General features: G+C 44.9%; 1 protein-coding gene and 2 pseudogenes across 1 annotated transcript; all 3 read left to right on the forward strand.

Moving 5' to 3' along the window:
• Nucleotides 1–3206: 3206 nt before the first annotated feature.
• Nucleotides 3207–4360, forward strand: LOC127329432 (uncharacterized; annotated as a pseudogene).
• A 311-nt stretch (nucleotides 4361–4671) lies between these two features.
• Nucleotides 4672–6132, forward strand: LOC127330675 (uncharacterized). The gene is made up of 3 exons (XM_051356809.2): nucleotides 4672–4687; nucleotides 4888–5794; nucleotides 5861–6132. The coding sequence occupies exons 1-3, from the start codon at nucleotides 4672–4674 to the stop codon at nucleotides 6045–6047; spliced, it is 1110 nt and encodes a 369-aa protein (XP_051212769.2). The 3' UTR covers nucleotides 6048–6132.
• A 2041-nt stretch (nucleotides 6133–8173) lies between these two features.
• Nucleotides 8174–18965, forward strand: LOC127336160 (4-hydroxyphenylacetaldehyde oxime monooxygenase-like; annotated as a pseudogene).
• Nucleotides 18966–20244: the final 1279 nt, after the last annotated feature.

Genomic DNA, 20244 nt, shown 5'->3' on the forward strand with positions numbered 1-20244 from the left:
GCCATAAGATCTCACATAACCCTGAAGCCATGGATCTTAATAGCCTCTGCTGTTGACCTGGCAACTACGCTTTGCTTCTTACTCCTCCAGCTAACAATATTTCCTCCAACAAGGATGCAATAACCGGAAATCGATCTCCTGTCATCTAAACTCCAAGCCCAATCAGCATCTGTGAATCCATCCACTTTCAAATGCCCATAGTTCGAAAAAAGAATACCTTTCCCTGGATAGCCTTTTAAATACCTTAGTATTCAATTTACTACATCGAGATGGCCTATCCGAGGATCATGCATGTATCCTCTTACCAGACTCACTGCATATGCAATATCTGGTCGAGTGTGAGAGAGGTAGATTGCGTCCCACTGACCTTTGATATCTCCCCCTATCAACGGGTTCTCCTAAACTAGCAGCAATCTTAAGGTTCGGTTCAACCGGTGTGGTGGCCAGTTTAGTTTCTTGCATCCTAGTTTCCTCAAGGAGATCAAGCACATATTTTCGTTGGGATAGGTAAATACCTTGAGCTCCATATGCTACCTCAATTCCCAGGAGTTAGTGGAGGAAGCCAAGGTCCTTGACTTCTAAAGACTTCGCCAACATCTTCTTCAAGCTCCTTATTTCTTCATCGTCATTCCCTGTCACAACAATATCATCAACATATACAACTAATATGACAATTTTAGTTTGGTGATGCCTAAAGAAGAGGGTGTGGTCAGCATTGCTTTGTTGGAATTCCAGTGAACAAACTTCTTTCCGGAATCTTCCAAACCAGGCTCTTGGTGACTGCTTGAGTCCATAGAGTGCTTTGTTTAGTCTACACACTTTGCCTTCGGTTTCAGATCCGCTAAATCCTGGTGGAATCTCCATATACACTTCCTCTTGTAAGTTCGCATGGAGAAATGCATTCTTTACATCGGGTGTATTCTCCACACTTAGGGCCCTAGAAGAATTTTCAACCACTGATGTAGTATTTGCCCTCCATGGTGGCCTCGTACCCCTTGCTTGACCACCTCCACGACCATCCATCATGCTTCCCCGGCCTCTTCCTCGCCAATCTTGGCCTCTACCACGTCCTCCACCAAACAACTCTGGACATGAGGCTCTCGAGTGTCCTGGCTGTCCACACTCGAAACAATTTTTGTCGTGTGGATTTAATCCAACCTTTTGATAATTACTACTTTCAAAGCAGCGCTCATTTGAGAGGCGGTCTGACCCGCTAATCCTGTTGTTTCAAGCCTCTAGTGAGTTTCTTCGCTGATAGTTGCAGATATAGCCTGTTTTAGATTTGGCAGCTTCCCACTTCCATAGAGTGTGGCTCTCCTGTTCTCAAATTTTGGGTGAAGACCATTTAGGAAGTCTCTCACACGCTTCCTTTCTGAAAGCTGATTGTATTTCTCTAAACACTTCCCACACTCCATCTCCACAGGGTCATAGTAGTCAAGGTCACTCCACATCCTTTTAAGTTCCGATACATATTCTACCACGGACTTTTCCCCTTGACTAAGCTCCTGAAGTTCCTTCTGGATTCTACATGCCAACATTTCATTCCCAACACCTGAGTATGTACCTTTCAACAACCTCCAAATTTCAGATGCCTCTTTAATTCTTTCTACTTGTTTAACAATCTCAGGCGAGATTGAACTAAGAAGCCATACCCTGACCACTGCATTGGTAACCTTCCACCTATGCCCATCCTTGGAGTCTTCATCCGATGACTTCTCAATTGTCCATATTACATATCCTTCTAGCTTCATGGAGAAAAGTATGGTCTCAGCATGCTCTGCCCAGCTAGTATAGGTCTCTGAACATTCTAGTTTGACATGAGGCATATGGAGAGGATGAACATCCTCCTTCCCTTCAGCTTCAGATCTAGAATTTCCAAATTGTTTGTTGATTGCATCAAATAGACTCATGTACTTTTCATCTATCACTTGTAAAACTGAAACCAGCTCTCATGCGCTGCTGCACCCTCCTTGTCTCCCATCTCACAGATCACACCTCTTCTAATCCTCCTTACAACATGACCTGGACTTCACCCCCAATCAGGCGACCACATGCCCCCTCCACTCGCCGCACCTGCAGTCCCCTTGCTTGTCTCGAGAGGAAACCTTCTCTCAAGACCACCAAAACAGCAACTAACTGGATCTAGGAGCAGAAGACCTCGTCGCCGACCACAGGGCTCGATCTGGCCGCCACCACCACTAGCAGCCCCCAACTCCTCCTCCTCTGCCCGAAGAGACTTCGTGCCGCTAGCACACGCGCCGATGCAGCGATTCGTCGTCGTGCTCTGATACCATGTTGTGAGATGCTCTATTCTACCGGCGATGAGCGGCAATGTGGGCGACGAGAGTGTTCTGGAACTTGAGTTTTTCCTCTATCTTCTTTCCCCATATACATATGGTTTTCCATACACTTTAGCCCCTTTACATACATATATATTCTAACCAAGTCCCTACAATAGTGTTTGTGTTAGTGTGTGGGGTTGCAAGCTTACCTCTTTCGATCTATGGTTGCCATATTTGGTGATGGGTTGCTGCTCTATTGTGCTTGTTCTTTATGGACTTAGTACGATAACTTTCTGCAACTAGCTGAAGCTCAGCCTCAATTTGAAGTTTCAATATCCCCGTGTATGTTTTTGCTATATTTATGCTCAATTTCTTTGTTCTCTTTCCTTACGCCGCCAGTTACAGTATGATGACATGCAGTTGTTACTTGCTTCTTGCAAAAATAATCACACTTGCAACTTGCAGTTGGTCATGTACACACATCTCAAATTGGATCCATACCATTAAAAGATCCAATCTTTAGAAAAATACCACTCAAAGTTTGTGAGCTAGAAAAATAACAGTGAAAGTTTGCTCCATTATTGCCTTTTGCCAACTCTGTTAACTGCACGTGAAAGACACGAATCGATCAGTAGACCTGAATAAACGCACACACAGGCATCAGCCAGACCACACGAACAGGCACCCACCCAGGCCGAACGAAGAACACCAGGCGACACGTCTCCCTCGCGGTCGTGGCCACTTGCCGGTGGCGTGCCTCCCGGCAGCGGCGGCGGCTCCTCCTCCGAGCGCTCCTCCATGGTACATGTTGTATCCATCCCTTTTCCCTCTCAATCCCTCTGCTTCACGTGCTCTTGAGTAGGGTCTGAACCCTAGATTTTGGGACTCTGCAGTGTTGAGACAAGGGCGTGAAATTGAGCGAGGATGGACGTTGCTAAAGTCCCAGATGGGTAATCTTTTCTGAATCTCTCTATATTCCTCCAATCTGTGTATATTTTGCTTGTATTTGGGTGTGGCACATGCTTCGTGAGAATAGGAGGTCCTCATGTTTTTTTCTCTCCTCGTGTCTCTGTATTGCATATTGCAGGATTGATCCCAAATTTGCTTGTAGAATAGAGATGATTGTCAACTCCTACTTCAGTATTATAGATGGCAAAAAGGTGTACAATAAGGGCAGGACTGTAACCTGGGTTGTTGATTCTGAAGAGTATACTGTCAATGATTTACAGAACGATATTGCTCCGTACTTCACATGGGCCAGCAACCAAAAGCCAAATTTTTGGGTTGTTGATTCAAGGTTGAATATGACATGCAGGTTAGCTACTGATAGTCAACTTCTTGATTTGCTAAGGGAATCTCGAGTGGTCAAATAGTTCATGACAATTGGTACACATGAGGAGGGGCATGTGATGCATGTTGCATCTAATGTGGTTGGAGAGGGCACAAACGTTGAACCAAACGTGGTTGAAGGGGGAGCAACTGTTGCACCAAACATGGTTGACGAGGCAACATATGCTGCAGCGAACGGGGTTGAGAAGGAGATCAAAATTGAGGGATTTGCATGGGCAGATGTACCTGAAATTGGATTAACAACTGCAGGGCCACCAATGGCTGAAGAGGAAGAGAAGGAACACTTCATGACTTTTGGGTGTGATCCTCATGGAGATGAGCCAGCTGGAGCAAATGAAGAGTGGAGGTACTTCAAAAAGGTTGATGATCCAGTCCATGATGAAAGGCCGGTGACAAATAGTGAAATAAAGGTGCAGAAACGAAAGAGGACAAGGCCTACTGTAGAGTTTGATCCTGAATGTGTTCCCGATGATGAGGCTAGTATGATAGGAGATTATTTTGGGCCTCACACAACACATGATCCAGAGAATCCAATCATAAAGGAAAATGACACATTTGGGGACAAGGAAGAGTTTATGCAGATTATGAGAACATATGCCATTAAAAATGAGTATGAGACTAAGGTTGAACACAGTGACACAGAGAGGTACATGGCAAGGTGCGCGGCTGAAAATTGCGAGTGGAAAGTTTATGCAAAGAAACTTCTTGGTGGCAACACATTTATGTAACTATTCTTCTATGTTATTTGCAGCAAATTTTTTGATTATGCTATTTGCACATATTTGTCAAAGAAATACCTAACCTTTTCAATAATATTTTTTTGTAGGTGGTCAAGATATCTTCATTGGATGATCACACTTGTGCTGGTTCAGCCACATTGAAGGGACATCAGGCTTCCACGTCTTGGATATCTCGAAGAGCCAAAGATATCATTAAAGAGGATCCCACTCTTAGTGCAAAAAAGTTACAGAAAAGATTGGAGAAACAATTCAACATTGAGTTGTCTTATTTTAAAGTGTGGGCAGGGAAGAAGTCCGCAATGAATGAGCTTCATGGTATATGGGAAGAGAGCTTCTCAATGTTATGGAGATTCAAAGCAGCCCTAGAAGAAACTTGCCCAGGAAGCATTGTTGAGATTGATTGCAAAAAGATCAATGGACAAATGAATTTTTCAAGGATGTTTGTGTGCATCAAAGCATGTGCTGATGGCTTCTTGGCTGGGTGTAGACCGTATGTTGGTTTTGAGCACCGTGAGTGGCTTTCGGAGCTGATGTAGAGCACCGTGAGTGTTTTAGACACCTAATGGCCAATTTTCGGAAGAAGTTCAAGGGTGAGGTGCTGAAGTATATGTGGCCTTGTGCATGGGAATGTACATCCCGCAGGCATGATGCATTGATGGAGAAAATTGCAAGTGATTGTCCTAAAGCAATTCCCTTTTTAGATAAGCATCACAATCTGATATGGAGTAGATCCCAATTCTCCAAAGTCCGCAAAGTTGATTATGTGAACAACAACATATTAGAATGCTTCAACAATTGGATTAAGGATTACAAGGACCTTCCCGTTGATTATTTGATGGACAAGATTAGGATCATGATCTTGGAGAATATGTACACAAGGGGAGAGATAGCCAATAGACTTGAAGGCCTCATTCTCCCAAGTGTGTTGCACGAGTTGAACATGAAGAGCCGAGGGCTGCACTATGATATCCAGAAAAGTGGTCCCATGGCAGCCGAAATATCAGGAACAACAAAAGAAGGGAAGACTTGGCGATATGCAGTTGACCTTGAGAAAAGAGAATGTGGTTGTGGACAATGGGAGGTTTCCGGAAAACCATGCCCTCATGCTATATACCTAATTGGCAAAGTTAGACAACTAAAGACCGAGGACTTTGTGCATGACTACTATTCGGTTGAGAGGTTCAAGATGGCTTATCAAATTCAGATCAATCCAATGAATGATAGGTCTGAATGGCCAAAGGTTGATGTTGGTAGGCCAAGGAAACAAAGAATTAAGGCTAGTGGAGAGCTTGGAAAAAGAGGACCAAATCAATGCAAAAGGTGCTATCAGTTTGTACATATAGAGAAGGGGTGCAATGCTACTCAACCTGAATTAGAACAAGAGCTTCCACCTCCTCGTCCAAAGAAAGCGAAAAAGTCAAGGTACTGTACTATTGTTTTTTCTTATTTGTGTTGTAGTTTTCCTTCCCCTAACCCAATGCCTCATAGGAAAACTAAATCGGAAGATGTTGAAGCCTCCACAACAGTTGTTGAACCCTCTCCAATGCCTCATTCAAGCCCAGCTGTAACAACTAGAAGGATGGCTTCTCTTTCTCCAACTAGCCCAGGTGTAACTACTAGAAGGATGGTTGCAATCTCACCAGGAGGAATCAGTCGTAGGATCATCATTGAGTAGATAAATTAGGTGCCTTAGTCTCTTATTAGTATGAACAAGGTGTAGTACAAAAGATGGATTATGTTATGGCTTTTGCTGTGAACTCCGCTTTGTATTGGTACATCTGCAGGTGTGCTAGCTTGTTATGAATACTAATATGTACTGAAGTTGTGTTCTCTGTTGTTGAAAGTGTCCACTTATATGATGAAATTTTTGGCTGAAAGAAGTGCTATATACCACCTTATACTGTTGAGTTCATGATGAAAATTCGTTTCAGATTTTATGTTATATGCTGCCATAATATTACTTGAGAAGCCAATGAGTTGTAGCTTGAATGCTGCTGGAGATGCCGTTGAGGTGCAGCCTGGAGAGGGAGTTGAGGTGGAGCCTAATTGTTGCTTGATGGGCATACAAGTACTGGTTTTTTCTTTTAAATCCCCAGATCTGTTAGAGATAACGGTGATGGTACAAAGTAGACAACGGAGCAAGATTTGAGTGGCATTTTTCTATCTCAAAAACTTTCAGTGGTATTTTTCTAAAGTTTGGATCTTTTAGTGGTATGGATCAAATTTTCCCTCTCAAATTACACAATGAATATGTGAATTCAAAGCACAACACGCTCACTTGCATAAGGTTTGGTGATCTATATCAGGAGAATATTCAATTTCTGGTTCCTGGGTGTGGCGCGACGGAACATGCATCGTACAATTTCAGAAACCATGGGTTGAATGAAAACTTTCACTTTTTCAAATTGATATTTCTCTGCCACATATCAAAACTTTATTGCTCTAAATTACCGTGCCATATTAGGTTTCTAAGGTTTTGGACCATAGTATGGCGCTGACAATTCTGGACGCGATCCAGCGGTAAGCCGGTAACTCACCACCTGGCAAGTTGAATATTTGAAATTGCCATCCGCAATAGTAGTACGGAAAGCTTTCCAAATCCTTCTCTTTTCAAATTGAAGGCCTTCCAAATCCTAATCCAGATATTCTAGGTGTGGCAGGGATCAAGGAAGATCATACCAAATCAATCTCCACAATTTGCCTTTTCAGTTCGTGATCAGTATACCATAGCCCACAGGGCCCTCCACGGAGGGTGACACGCCTTCGCTGCAGATCAATCCGTAGTACTTTCTTCCATAAAGTTCTTGTGACTGAAATGTTGGAACAATGGAACGTGGCAGTGGTCGAAAGATACACGCGCATGATCAGCGGCGTAATGGAAAGAAGTCTACATCACCCCCACAAGTATTAGAGTTGGGACGGAACACCCCCTCATGTTTAAAGTAGCACACTTAACCCCCCTATGTTTACGAAACCGGGCAATTAACCCCTGTCTTCTGAAAAGCTGTTTTGCGGGCTGGTTTTACCACGTGTTACCATGTGATTCGTCCAACATGAAGTGGTTTGCAAAGAATAAAATTCAACGACGCGGCATGCCCAAACACCCTGCTCCATCCGCAAATCAGCCATGCCACTCCCTGCCAATCCCCACCGGCCTCGGAGCTCGAAGAGGTCCCGTGTTTGAGCACCTCGACTACTCCTTCCCAACGCTGCATCCATGGCCACAACTCTGGTACGACCTCATCACCTTGGGCTAAGCCTCCTCCTCGCCCCAGCCCTGGCCCCTGGACCGGACCGTGCACACTCCAAGCTCCAGGCGCCGCCAACCACGTTGAGATCCAGGCACCGCCGACCGCATCAAGCTCCAGGCGCCGCTGATCGCGCGCGAGCTGCAAGATCTAGGCACAGACGACCGTGTCGAGCTCCAGGTGGGACGACCACGCGCGCGTGCCGAGCTCATGCTCACGCGCCGACTCGTTCGTCCACGGCCTGCACCTTGAGTTCCAAGATGTGTTCCGCCGCCGCGGCTCCTTAGACGATCAGCATGCCGTTGCAGTCTAACGAGTTCCACAACGACCTGTCGGGTCCCCTGCAGCAACATTCTCCGTCGATCGCGTGGGATGGACTACGTGAGCCGCTCAGACCAATGCCTGGTTTTGGCTAGTGTCACGTCCCCAAAATAACTATGCAAAACAGCTTTTCAGAAGACAGGGGGTTAATTGCCCGGTTTGGTAAACATGGGGGTTAAGTGTGCAACTTTAAACATGAGAGGTGTTCTGTCCCAACTCTAATACTTGTGGGGGTGATGTAGACTTCTTTCCGGCGTAACGAAGCACGCTTCCCCTTCAGTAGTTCCCCCCTGTTAGCTGTCGTCCGCGCAGCGCATATCACCTCCATGGCTGCTCCTGCTCTTCCCAACCCGTGGCCATGGCCTCTCATCACACTCATATCTTCAATCTTTATCTTTCCTCTTCTCTACCTGTTCTTCAGGAGCGGCAGGCAGAGAGCGAGAAACGCTCCTGGCCCTCCGAAGCAGCTCCCCGTGCTGGGCAACCTCCTGCAGCTCGGCAGCCGGCCGCACCGCTACTTCCAGGCGGTCGCCAGGAAGTACGGGCCGGTGGTGCAGGTCCAGCTCGGCCGCGTGCGGATGGTGGTGGTCGCCTCGCCGGAGGCGGCCAAGGAGGTTCTCCGGACCAACGACCTGCACTGCTGCAGCCGGCCAAATTCACCAGGCAAGTGCGTCTTAGTTTCTCTGAAACGCTACAATCTTACTTTGATTTATTTTTCAATGATCCGAACGTAGTGATGATTATATTATTTGATCTCATTTTTAGAGAAGATTGTATGACGTATTGATCTTGGGTTTCTTTGAAAGGAATGAATCAAAATTCTTATTCGCTTCCGGCTATTATGATGATGTGACAACCTGCCAAAACTTGTAATGATAGCCTACTACCACCACCCGAAAATGCTAGAGTAGAACAGATAAGATAAGAAAAACTATTCAAGAAAACAACGTATGCAATGGGGGCGACAGCTTGTGCAGCATGGTAGTCAGAAAATGTCATTTTCCATACAAATTTGCATGTGCACATACAACACGGTTCGTGTAGCTGACTGAGTTGCCGGGTACCGGTTTGCCCAATTCTTTTTTTTTTTTCAAAATGTGGGTGTAGCCCGTCTTCTACTTCATGATGATGCATACGGCCATTTATTAAAAAGCGATCAGATCGAGTATGTGTTACAACTCAAGCATCGCCAAGAATTGATACAAAAATTAACCGGCGAAAAGAGCAAAACATATTATAACTACACATTAACATAGTCTCCTAGTATGTCGCCAGCCAGTCTGGCACAAGATATCCTGAGCGATCATTGGAGCCGTGTGCATCCATAAACCATGGCATTTCGCTGTCCCTCCAGCGAAAGGAGATCCCAATGCTGAACCCAATGTGCCACCATATGAATAACCTGCAAGAAGTGAATTTTTTTTTTGTTAAAGATAATGTCGTTTTGAACCCTCCATATAGACCAACATAAGGAGGAAATCCCAATCCGAACAAAAGCCTTAGATTATCTATCTACTCCATTCAACCAATTACCAAACATATTAGTAATATTGGTTTTAGGTGGAAGATCATAAGTGAAATTAACTGTACGATTTTTTTTACCTAAATGACTTTTCAATAAAAAGGTGTTGAATAGTCTCCTCCCCGCATAACACACATTTCGAACACCCATTCCAGTAACGTTTAGCTAATTTGTCTTTAGTAAACATAATTTTGTTACTCAAGAACCACATGAAAATCTTTATTTTAAGGGAAATTTTCACCTTTCAGATATATTTTCGCAAAAAAGGTATATGGTCATTCATAATACCTCATACATAGATTTAACCGTAAACAGACAATGGGATGTCAGATCCCAGACAAAACGATCACTCTTCATTCAAGTTTACCAACATCAGCTTTCGACATAATTGTAATCATGAAATCCATTTGTTACCGCTCAACACCCATCAGAAAGTAATATGGGGTTTGGAATAAAACATGTGCTACTATTACATTTTTGTGATGTACAATATTATATAAGGACGGATACTGTTGAGCTAACAAAGTATTTTCTAGCCAAGTATCTTCCCAGAAACAGGTACTCATCCCATTACCCACTTTGAAGTAGCCTCTAGAAAAAAACTCCTCCTTGATTCCCATTAACCCCTTCCAGAAAGGGGAATCAGTAGCTTTAGCATGCATCTCAGATAATTTCTTATGTCTTAGGTACTTATTGTGTAGCAATTATTGCCATACCCTTCTTCATTAATAAGTTTAAACAGTCATTTACTCAATAGATATTTGTTTTTTATTTCGAGAACCTCAATCCTCAAACCCCCTTGATCTTTAGGACGACAAATGATATTCCACTTTGTGAGCCGATATTTTTTTATTTTCATCAGACTGCCAAAAGAACCCAGATCTATAGAAGTCCAGTATTTTCCTTACCCCAACGGGTATCTGCAGGAAGGACAACATAAACATAGATAGGCTAGTCAAGAATGAATTGATAAGGACTTTCCAGCAACTCAATTTACTCTCAAATCGGGTCTCCACCGGATACCAATCAGAATTCCTGAGCTTTCTGTAATGGATAGGAATACCCAAGTATCTAAATGGAAGTGAACCAGCATCACATCCAATGATCTGTTTGTACTGGTCCTCCTCCTCTTTGGCTTTTCCAAAACAAAAAATCTCACTTTTGTGGAAATTAATCTAAAGTCCTGATAGCTCTTCAAAAAGACATCGAATTAATTTCATATTAACCGCTTTCTGGAGGTCATGTTCTAAAAAAAGAATTGTATCATCTGCATATTGTAATATAGAGAGACCACCCTCAACAAGATGGGGGATAAGTCCTCTGATTTGGCCATCCTGTTTTGCACGTTCAAGTAAGATGACAAGCATGTCAACTACAATATTAAAAAGCATTGGGGAAAGAGGGTCCCCTTGGCACAATCCTTTTTTTGTCTGGAAATAATGATCAATATCATCATTAACCTTGACCCCCACACTCCCCCCCTGAACAAACTGTTGAACTTATCTACCCTATTCTGGAGCGAAGCCCTTCATTCGCAAAGTCTGTTGCAAAAAATGCCACTTCACTTTATCATAAGCCTTTTTAAAATTGATTTTAAACAACACCCCATCCATTTTCTTGGTATGGAGCTCATGAATTGTTTCATGAAGAATGACCACTCCTTCTAAAATGTTTTTACTGGCATAAATCATATTGAGTTGGTTTTATAACCTTTGGGTCAATCACGGATATGCGATTTGTACCAACTTTAGTAAATATTTTAAAACATACATTTAACAAACAAATAAATCTATATTGTTGCATCTGGGTCGCATCTTCTTTCTTGGGTAGTAATGTAATGACTCCAAAATTCAGTTTCTAGAGGGGCAATTCCCCTTGACTAAATTGAAAGAATGGCACCACCAAATCATCTTTTATTACTTCCCAATTTTTTTGATAGAACTCCGCCGGAAAACCATCTGGTCAAGACGCTTTATTAAGTTCCATCTAGGAGATTGCCTCAAAGACCTCTTCTTCTATAAAAGGCGTCGTCAAAGTCTCATTTTCAACCGAAGAAATTTGCGGGATATATCATGTACCGCCTCTTCTATTAGAGAAATATTACTTGGTGTCGGTGCCCCAAACAATTTCTTATAAAATTTAGTGATATAGACCTTCAAATTATCTTCCCCAACAATAGTGCATTCTCGTTGCTCTAATTGTAAGATTTTCTTTTTCCTATGTTTACCATTTGCAATCAAATCAAAGTATCTCGTATTATTCCCACCCTCTTGAATATGTTTAACTTTCGCTCTTTGAGCGCATTTAGATTCTTCATCCCTTCTTAATTTATTTAAACTATCATTTGTCTTTTTTATTTCTTCCCTTTCACTCCCACTCAAATATTCGTTTCCGCTTTCAAATCCAATTGATCAATGATATACAACAGTCTCTCTTTTTCTTTTTATACTTTCCACTTTGATTCTTCGCCCATGCTTTGAGAAATCTCCTTCTTTGTCGTAGCTTATTAAGCCAAACCTCCATGGGGTTCGCTCCTACCGAAACTGATTTCCACTCCTTTACTATCATGTCAAAAAAGCCTTATTGTCGCAACCAATGTAGCTCAAAATTGAATTTTCACTTGGTACCCAGATGTGCTTTCACATCTGAATCAATAAGTATCGGAGTACGATCAGAATCAAATCTAGTCAATGCTTGTACAGTTACTAATGGAATTTCTGTTCCCAAGAGATGGATGCTAGTGCTCTATCTAGTTTCTCGTATGTAGGTTCGTCTCGATGACTTTCCCACGTATATTGTCTACCAGTTAGTGCAATTTCACGTAGATTCAAACGCTCAATGATTGCATTAAAAACAAAAGGCCAACGTGTTTTGAAATTATCATTATTTTTCTTCCCTCTTCCGTATAATATTGAAATCACACCCTACCAACATAGGTAGTGCTTTAGATTCACAAGTTCTTACTAATTCTGCTAAAAATTCTGCTTTATGCGAGTCGTGGGCAGCCCCATAGACCGGCACAAGAATCCATTCGAAACCATCTCTCTTGCATTTAATATGAAGCTTTACACAAAAATATAACACCTGGAGTGTATCTGAGTTTATTCCCACTAGAATACTCCCAGACCGACCATGTGGTGGTAAACAAAACCAAGAGAAGTTATAACCCGGAGCAAGTTGGTTTAAAAAGGGTATAGAGAAGTTAGATCTTCCAGTCTCCGACAAGGCTATGACATCTACTTTATGCTCTCTAATTGCCTCCTTGACAAACAAATGCTTAGGTATATCACCAAAACCTCCCGGATTCCAATTTATTCCTTTTATGTTCTGCATTAAGAAAATTGCTTTTTAATTCGTTTTCTAGAGCTGTTGTGAACATTGTTAGTATCATATACTTTCCTCTGCCTAGTTTTCTTTCCCCTAACAACCGGCTTTAGAAGCTCCACATGCTCATCCACCCCAATGTGATATCATACACCTCTACCAAATCCTCATATAAGGTAGAAACTTTCGACATCACAAGATTGGACAAACCCTCATCTTCATTCAAATTCTCACTCAATGTTTTTTGCAAAATTGTTAGAATACGTCCCTCTTCTAACAATTTGATTCCCTTAATTGATTTTGCCACATCCTCCTCCGATACACCTAAACGATCCGCTCTATGACATATTTCATTATTCGGGATATTAACAATTGAAAATTCTGGAACTAAAGAAATACCTGAACTGCAAGAAGTATCACGCATCTGTGCATTTCTCATTGCCTTCTCCATCTGAGGCATATCCACATCGGGCCGATTTTCCAATCTTGCATCGGATCTCACTCCATTTGATGCCTTTGGTATTCCCCCAAAAGCAATGATCTCATCCCAAGTAGGTTGAGCTGGTATATTTGGTGAACTCTCCATTAGGGAAATTGAGAATGTGGGCATAGCAGTGTTAGATGAATCCAAAAAAGATAAAAATGACTCAGCAATAGTCTTCATAGACGAGGCATTCCCCATTATACCTTGAAGACCAACTGTAGCCTTCTCCCCTTCCTTGGCCAAAAAATAATTTCTCGTAGCATCATTCTTAGGTTGTTTCAACGAGCCAACCAAATTGGAGTGCAAAAACGAACCTGCATCATATGTATCGCTCCCATGAGATACTGAATTAGAGATAGTATTTGACATACACGACTCACAATCAACATAAACATTATTAAAAATTGAAATATCATAATTCATACCCTTTCCCCTAACAAACTTGTGCACAGAAGATCCCAAACCATCTGAAGATTCTGCCCCCATCATGAGCTCATGATTGGCAATCATTGCCAAATGATTACTGCCGTCCTCCCTGGCAGACCCACGAGCAACAGCATTGCCAGGCTGGATCTTGTGCGGCCATCGGACCACGCCCATCGCCGTTGGTTCGGCGTGCACAGCCACACCAGATCCTGCCTTGGAACCTGCCCCTACGCGGCTGCACATGTCGCCAGGCACACGGTCCCCTCTCTGCTGGCAGCCTCCCCGATGATCTGCCCTCTGCACGCCACTGATTGGCCGAGGTTGTAGCTGTCGGCCACTAGGGACGCTGCGATAGGTGGCACACGCTGCACCATGCATTCACCCGTCCTGCTCCCTTCCACGCGCCCGACCAGGTGGTCAGACCTCTGCACGCCAATGATTGGCCTTGGCATAAGGCTATCGGCCACTGGGTGCAACGCAGCTTTCGGCGCATGCAGCAGCACCCTGCCAGCCGCACCACTCCCCGCCACGCGTCCGATCAAGGGTGATCCCGAGGTGGATACGCTGAGCTGGCCATCTACATCAGAATTAGTGCAAAAACTGTCATTTGGTACCAGATTTTTAACATGTGATATAGGCTTGAAAAATAGGCTTTTTTTATCAAAATTTTGGGCAACATGGGGGATACCTGTAGGGCTAATTTGCACATTGGTCACAATCTGAATCTCATCATTGTGATTAACTTGCACTTGCATTCCATCCACCCCATTATTCTCAAATGAACCATCTTGTCCATTATTAGATGTATTTCCTTCATCTAAACCTTTGGGATCCATATCCCTATACCACCACCATTTTTTCCTTCTCCTTGGTGTGCATCATCACTCCCATCATTACCATTATTTGCTTCTGCCATGTTCACCTCTTGTGATCCTAGTGTTGTCTCCACTTCAAAATGTAACTTAAAAAAACCCCTTCTAATGAAAACATCACTATCTGTCGGAATAAGATTACGATCTAAACATCCAATCTTGGTCCTCAGCACTTTATTATTACGAGTATATGTCATGTCAACATCTAGAGTCTTTCCAAAAAGAGTTCCTACTCCCCATAAGGATAGGTAATCTGATCTGATATCTGATGGCAAACTTGAACACGAACCCAAACTTCTAGAGTCAAATGTCAAGCAGGATTCCCTATTTGTGCATATATAAGTGCCAAAATTCTTCAACCTCTGAACTTCCTGTTTGCTTGGGAGTTTAACTCTAAGTAGATTATCTCTGAAATGGAACACTTCCCAATTAAACTTCTCAGATGGTACAATCTTCTTGAGTTGTTTAATTATTTCTGGTATAGTCATAGCATCTCCATCTACAGTAACTTTGGCCAACTTTGGATTTTTAGTTTTGGCCTTAAATGCACCACATGGAAGTTCAAAAAGCATAAGTGCCTCATTTGCATAACCATGGATAGTTGTTGTGGGCTTTGGAGCATTCAAAAGGTAACAAGCTGGGATTGCATGGTGGATGGACTCACAAATATCACAGAAAGGCGTAGGACAATCATCAATATAGTGTCCATGTTTCTTACAACGGAAACATCCCGCTTTATCCTCCTTCTTCTTCGGAGGAGAACCCTGGCCCTCATTATCCTTTCCTTTCGCACCAGCTTCCTGAATATCCTGAGCCCCCTGACCTGTCACAGTTTGCTGTTGGAGAATAGCATTTGGTGCCGCAACTAACATGCCCACCTGCTGATCCGTAGCCATACCCAAATTATCATCAACTTGAGGTACCCTTACTGCCGGCGGTTCATTAGCTTTTGTAACAGCTGTCACCGCCGCCACCACCACCTGCACCGTCTGCTGCAATAGATCGGCGTCAATGCCATTCCATGCAGCTGCATCCGCCCCATTAACACGAGGGCGATTCAGATAACCACCACCACGCCCCGTGTTCCATCTCTGCTGATTACCACCATGTACAAACCTATTGTTATTGCTGTAATTGGTACCTCTCTGGAAGTTGTTATTCGGACCACCCCAATTGTCATCGTGGTGACCAGCACCCGTGCCTGCCGCGCTGCTAGACTCGCCATGGAAGAAATTTCGGCCCCCTCCAAAACCCGTATTAGCACTGTTACCTTGGTAGCCGCGGCCTGGTCCGTATACATAGCCGCTACGAGCGCCCCCTGGTTGTGGTGTCCCCGTGCAACAAAGGCTCCCCGGGCATTGCCGTATCCACCTCGACCTTGGCCAATGCTGCCGCGACTCGGGTTGAAACCCCCCTGGCCACCATCGCCATTCATCGAGACGTCGGAGCACCGTCGCAGAACAGCAGGAGCACCAGTCTCGCACCGCTTCCAGGCTAACCCTAACAGGTTCCAAAACGCATGTGCAGCGATAGCGCTCCCGATCTTTACGAGTTGTGGACCCTGATTGCCGTTCGATCGAGAGAAACAGGAGCCTCTCTGTCGCTCAAGATTTGGGCTAGAACACTTCGTACTGCCTCGCAACCTGACAAGTCCCACAACAGGTTTTTTCGAATTCTCCTTCTTTCTCGGATCTCGAGTTTTCGCACTGAACGCCGGTGACCAACGCCTCCGGCGAACGACGGTCCAATCCTCATCGTTATCATCGAAGAGCACAATAGGTTCTAGGACTGGCATTGCCTTGAAATTAGTTGAACCATGGTTTTTCCCCAACGGCAGAGAAAGCGACGAGTTCATACCTTCCGTCGTAGAGAACAGCATCGCCGCTCTGGTGGCCATCCATTGATCATCGCGCCGTTTGATCCTCTCGAGATGCCTCCGCGTCAGCTCCGCTGAGTCCTCAAGGAGATCAACATCACTTACCGGCGACGGTGATCGAAAGAAACACCTTGCCGATATGGCACTGTCCTCTTCCCCGTCTTCTTCCCCGTCGCCTTCGTCATCAGAGAGCTGCAACATCCAAAAGCAGCTCCCGCCGAGCCACTCCGGTGAGCAGACTCCCTCACTGGCCGTCAGAGCCCTCGCCAGCGTTGGGGCGGCGAGATCGCCACCCGTATCGCCAGGTGAAGTCCCAACGGTCATATCACCATTGTGGCACATTTGTTAACATATCGCATGGCTAAAAACAAAAGAACTGATACAGTCTTTTGAACATCGGTCATAGCATTAGCATGGTTATATTTCAGGCAAAAGTGACAAATTTTCCGGCCAACAAATGTGCACGAAATTTTAATGGTATCTGAAAAGACAAAATCAAAGTGCATTTCGGCAAACGTCGTTGAACTGTAGCAATTTTTCACAAGGTCACGAAAAACAGCATATTTCATAGATTTTTTAAAAAAGGGTGTGCCTATGTCTCAGTTGACTGAGATTTTTTTAAATCTCAGTCAACTCAGAAAAGTGCAACTGCAGTTCAAAGAAAAGTGCAACTGGGTTCAGTTGCACATTTGTATCAGAAAAGTGCAATTGCACTTTTTAACAGAAATGTGCAACTCAAAGCACATTTTTGTAATTGACTTGGACTTAAGAAAATCTCAGTTGACTGAGACATAGCAAAACCGTTTAAAAAAACAGGTTAGCCCTTTTTCATTACTGCATAGCGGAAATACAAAGGCCAAATGTGCAACACACAGAGAGACACGGGGACAATCACCAGGATATCCGCTGACAAATGTTCGATGTCATACAAATTTGGGTGTGCACATACAACACTGTTCATGTATGATGTTTTTTTCCAGATTTTTTGACATTTCTGATGTCATTTTTTCCGCATAGATGCAGTTGGGCTCCTCTATGAATTTTCCACCTATAGCAAAACTTTGTTGCGATTTTCAGTTCAAACTTTCGCTTTCTCAACGCGCAGGTGCACGGATGCTGAGCTACAACTTCCTGGACGTGGCATTCGGCCCCTACAGTGACTACTGGCGCGAGATGCGGAAGCTCCTGGTGGTGGAGCTGCTGAGCACGAGGCGCGTCCAGTCCTTCGCCTACGCTCGAGCAGCCGAGGTCGACCGGCTCGTGGACTCCCTCGCAGCCACCCCTCCGGCCATCCCCGTCAACCTCAGCGAGAAGCTGTACGCGCTGTCGGACGGCATCATCGGCACGGTGGCGTTCGGGAAGATGTACGGGTCGGCGTCGTTCGAGCGGAGCAGCTTCCAGCAGATGATGGACGAGACGCTGCGGGTGCTCGGCAGCTTCACCTTCGAGGACTTCTTCCCGTCGTCGGCGCTCGCGCGGTGGGCGGACGTCCTGACCGGCGCGGCGCCACGGATCGGAGGCGGAGGGTGTTCCGAAAGATCGACGCCTTCTTCGATGCGGTCATCGACAAACACCTCGAACCTGAGAGGCTGGCGGCGGGGGTGCAGGAGGACATGGTCGACGCGCTGGTGAAGATGTGGAGAGATGGTGATGGTCAAGAGGGGCCTCTGGCATTGACGCGTGAGAACATCAAGGGGATCCTCATGGTACACGTCGTTGTTTCTACATTTATTTTCGAATAATATATTCGACACTTATGGGTGTGTTTGGAAGAGCTCCACTTTACTCCACTCAACTCTAAAATGGATGTCACAAAATTCACAATGTTGACAGGATACGTTCACCGGTGGAATTGACACCTGTGCCGTCACTACAATCTGGATCATGTCTGAGCTCATGAGGAACCCAAGGGTGATGCAGAAAGCACAATCCGAGGTGCGGGCCGCGGTGACAAACAAGCCTAGAGTGGGGGAAGAAGACGTGCATCACCTCAAGTACCTGAAGATGATACTCAAGGAGAACTTCAGGCTGCACCCGCCGGGGACTCTACTGATTCCGAGAGAAACTATGCAGAGCTGCAAGATCGCTGGTTACAGCGTGCCTGCGGGCACCAGGATACACGTGAACGTTTGGGCGATGGGGAGAGACCCGGACATATGGGACACACCAGAGGACTTCTACCCTGAGCGGTTCCAGGACACGGACGTCGATTTCAGGGGATCTCACTTCGAGCTCCTGCCGTTTGGGTCCGGGCGAAGGGCTTGCCCTGCCATCGCCATGGGCGTGGCTAATGTCGAGCTTGTGCTCGCAAATCTGCTGTATTGCTTCGACTGGGAACTCCCCGAAGGGATGAAGGAGCAGGACATCGATATGGAGGAAACAGGGCAACTTGTTTTTCGCAAGAAGGTGCCTCTATCGCTCGTGCCAGTTAAGCATTAGCTGACACAAATAAACTAACGTTCAATTGTAATAACTATGTACTTACTTATTATTGTACATGCCTGTTCCTCCATCTTAGAACTGGGGCACAATCGTAGCCAATCTCTACTATTAAGAGCAAACTGGTGAATGCCTGGTGTCACATTTTCAGGATGGACAATAATACCCCCCCACGTCCAAAAATTACAAACGACATGCCACCCCGCACTCCCTCCAATCCTCTCCTAAAAACGCTCTCACCTCGTTGTAATCCCAACCGCATACCATAATCCTAAAAACGCTCTAACCTTGCACGCCCTTTGTTTTAGCTCATATACAACAAACGATCTAACCATACGCGCCCTTTCCTCCCTGACCAACGAATTGGCTAACAAACTTGGCATATCCAACAGAGTCGGCACTTCTTCCCATCGACCTCCGAGTATATCAACATGATCAATCTTAGGGAGTGACTATACACCAGCTGACTGTTTTTCAATTGGGAAACAGACACTTTTTTTGACCAACCAAATAATGACATTTGTACTACTCCAGTGAAACAGACACATTTATACAGCCCATGTTTTTTTTTTGCGGGGAATACAGCCCATGTTGAATTCAGTGTTTTCATTTCTTCAGTACGTACTGACCTTTTTAGCCCTGTCCAGAAAAGAATACAAAACACCTGTTCAACCTTATCGACCAAAGCAATAACATGCATCCGTGTAAGATCCAAAACACCTGTTCAACCTTATCCACCAAAGCAAAACAGCTGACGTCCTACTCCAACCACTCCTTCCTCCATGCGAAAATCCCTAGCGTAGCCGTGGCGACATTTAAACAAACTTTGCGCATGTAGACGAGAAGCGCTCTTAGTAAATTATCGGAGTCTTGGGATGAGGTGTTTCTGATCCCGAGCACAAATGAGCTCTTTTTGTGGACCTTTCATTGCTTGTTGGGATGTGTGCAGCCAGACCAGTTAAGAATAGATACAATGTTCACAAAAAGGGTGAAACAGGATAATACGGGTAGCGTACGACTGGCTACAGTCGCGGCCGTGAGAAGGGCGCAATAGGGAGCGGCGCTTCCGCCTCCGCCGGTCCATCCCGAAGCTCGTCGGTACTCACCGCGTAGATCTAAAGCTGGCCACTGCCGCTTTCCAGGACTACCTTGCAGATCAGCTGGCATGCCATGGGAAGCTCGCGGCCATATAGGCGCGCACGTACTGCCGGACGCGATGAAGAAGAAACACACAGGAGATGAAGACCTGAGCGCACTTGTTTAAGCTTCATGAGGCGATCCTGCAGGAAAAAAAAACCCTCTGGATGCTCGCGCCATCGGGAGCGGAGGCGGACTCGCGGCAGATTCCCACTGACCGCCC

The sequence above is a fragment of the Lolium perenne genome, chromosome 2, assembly GCF_019359855.2.
Source record: "Lolium perenne isolate Kyuss_39 chromosome 2, Kyuss_2.0, whole genome shotgun sequence".
NCBI lineage: Eukaryota > Viridiplantae > Streptophyta > Magnoliopsida > Poales > Poaceae > Lolium > Lolium perenne.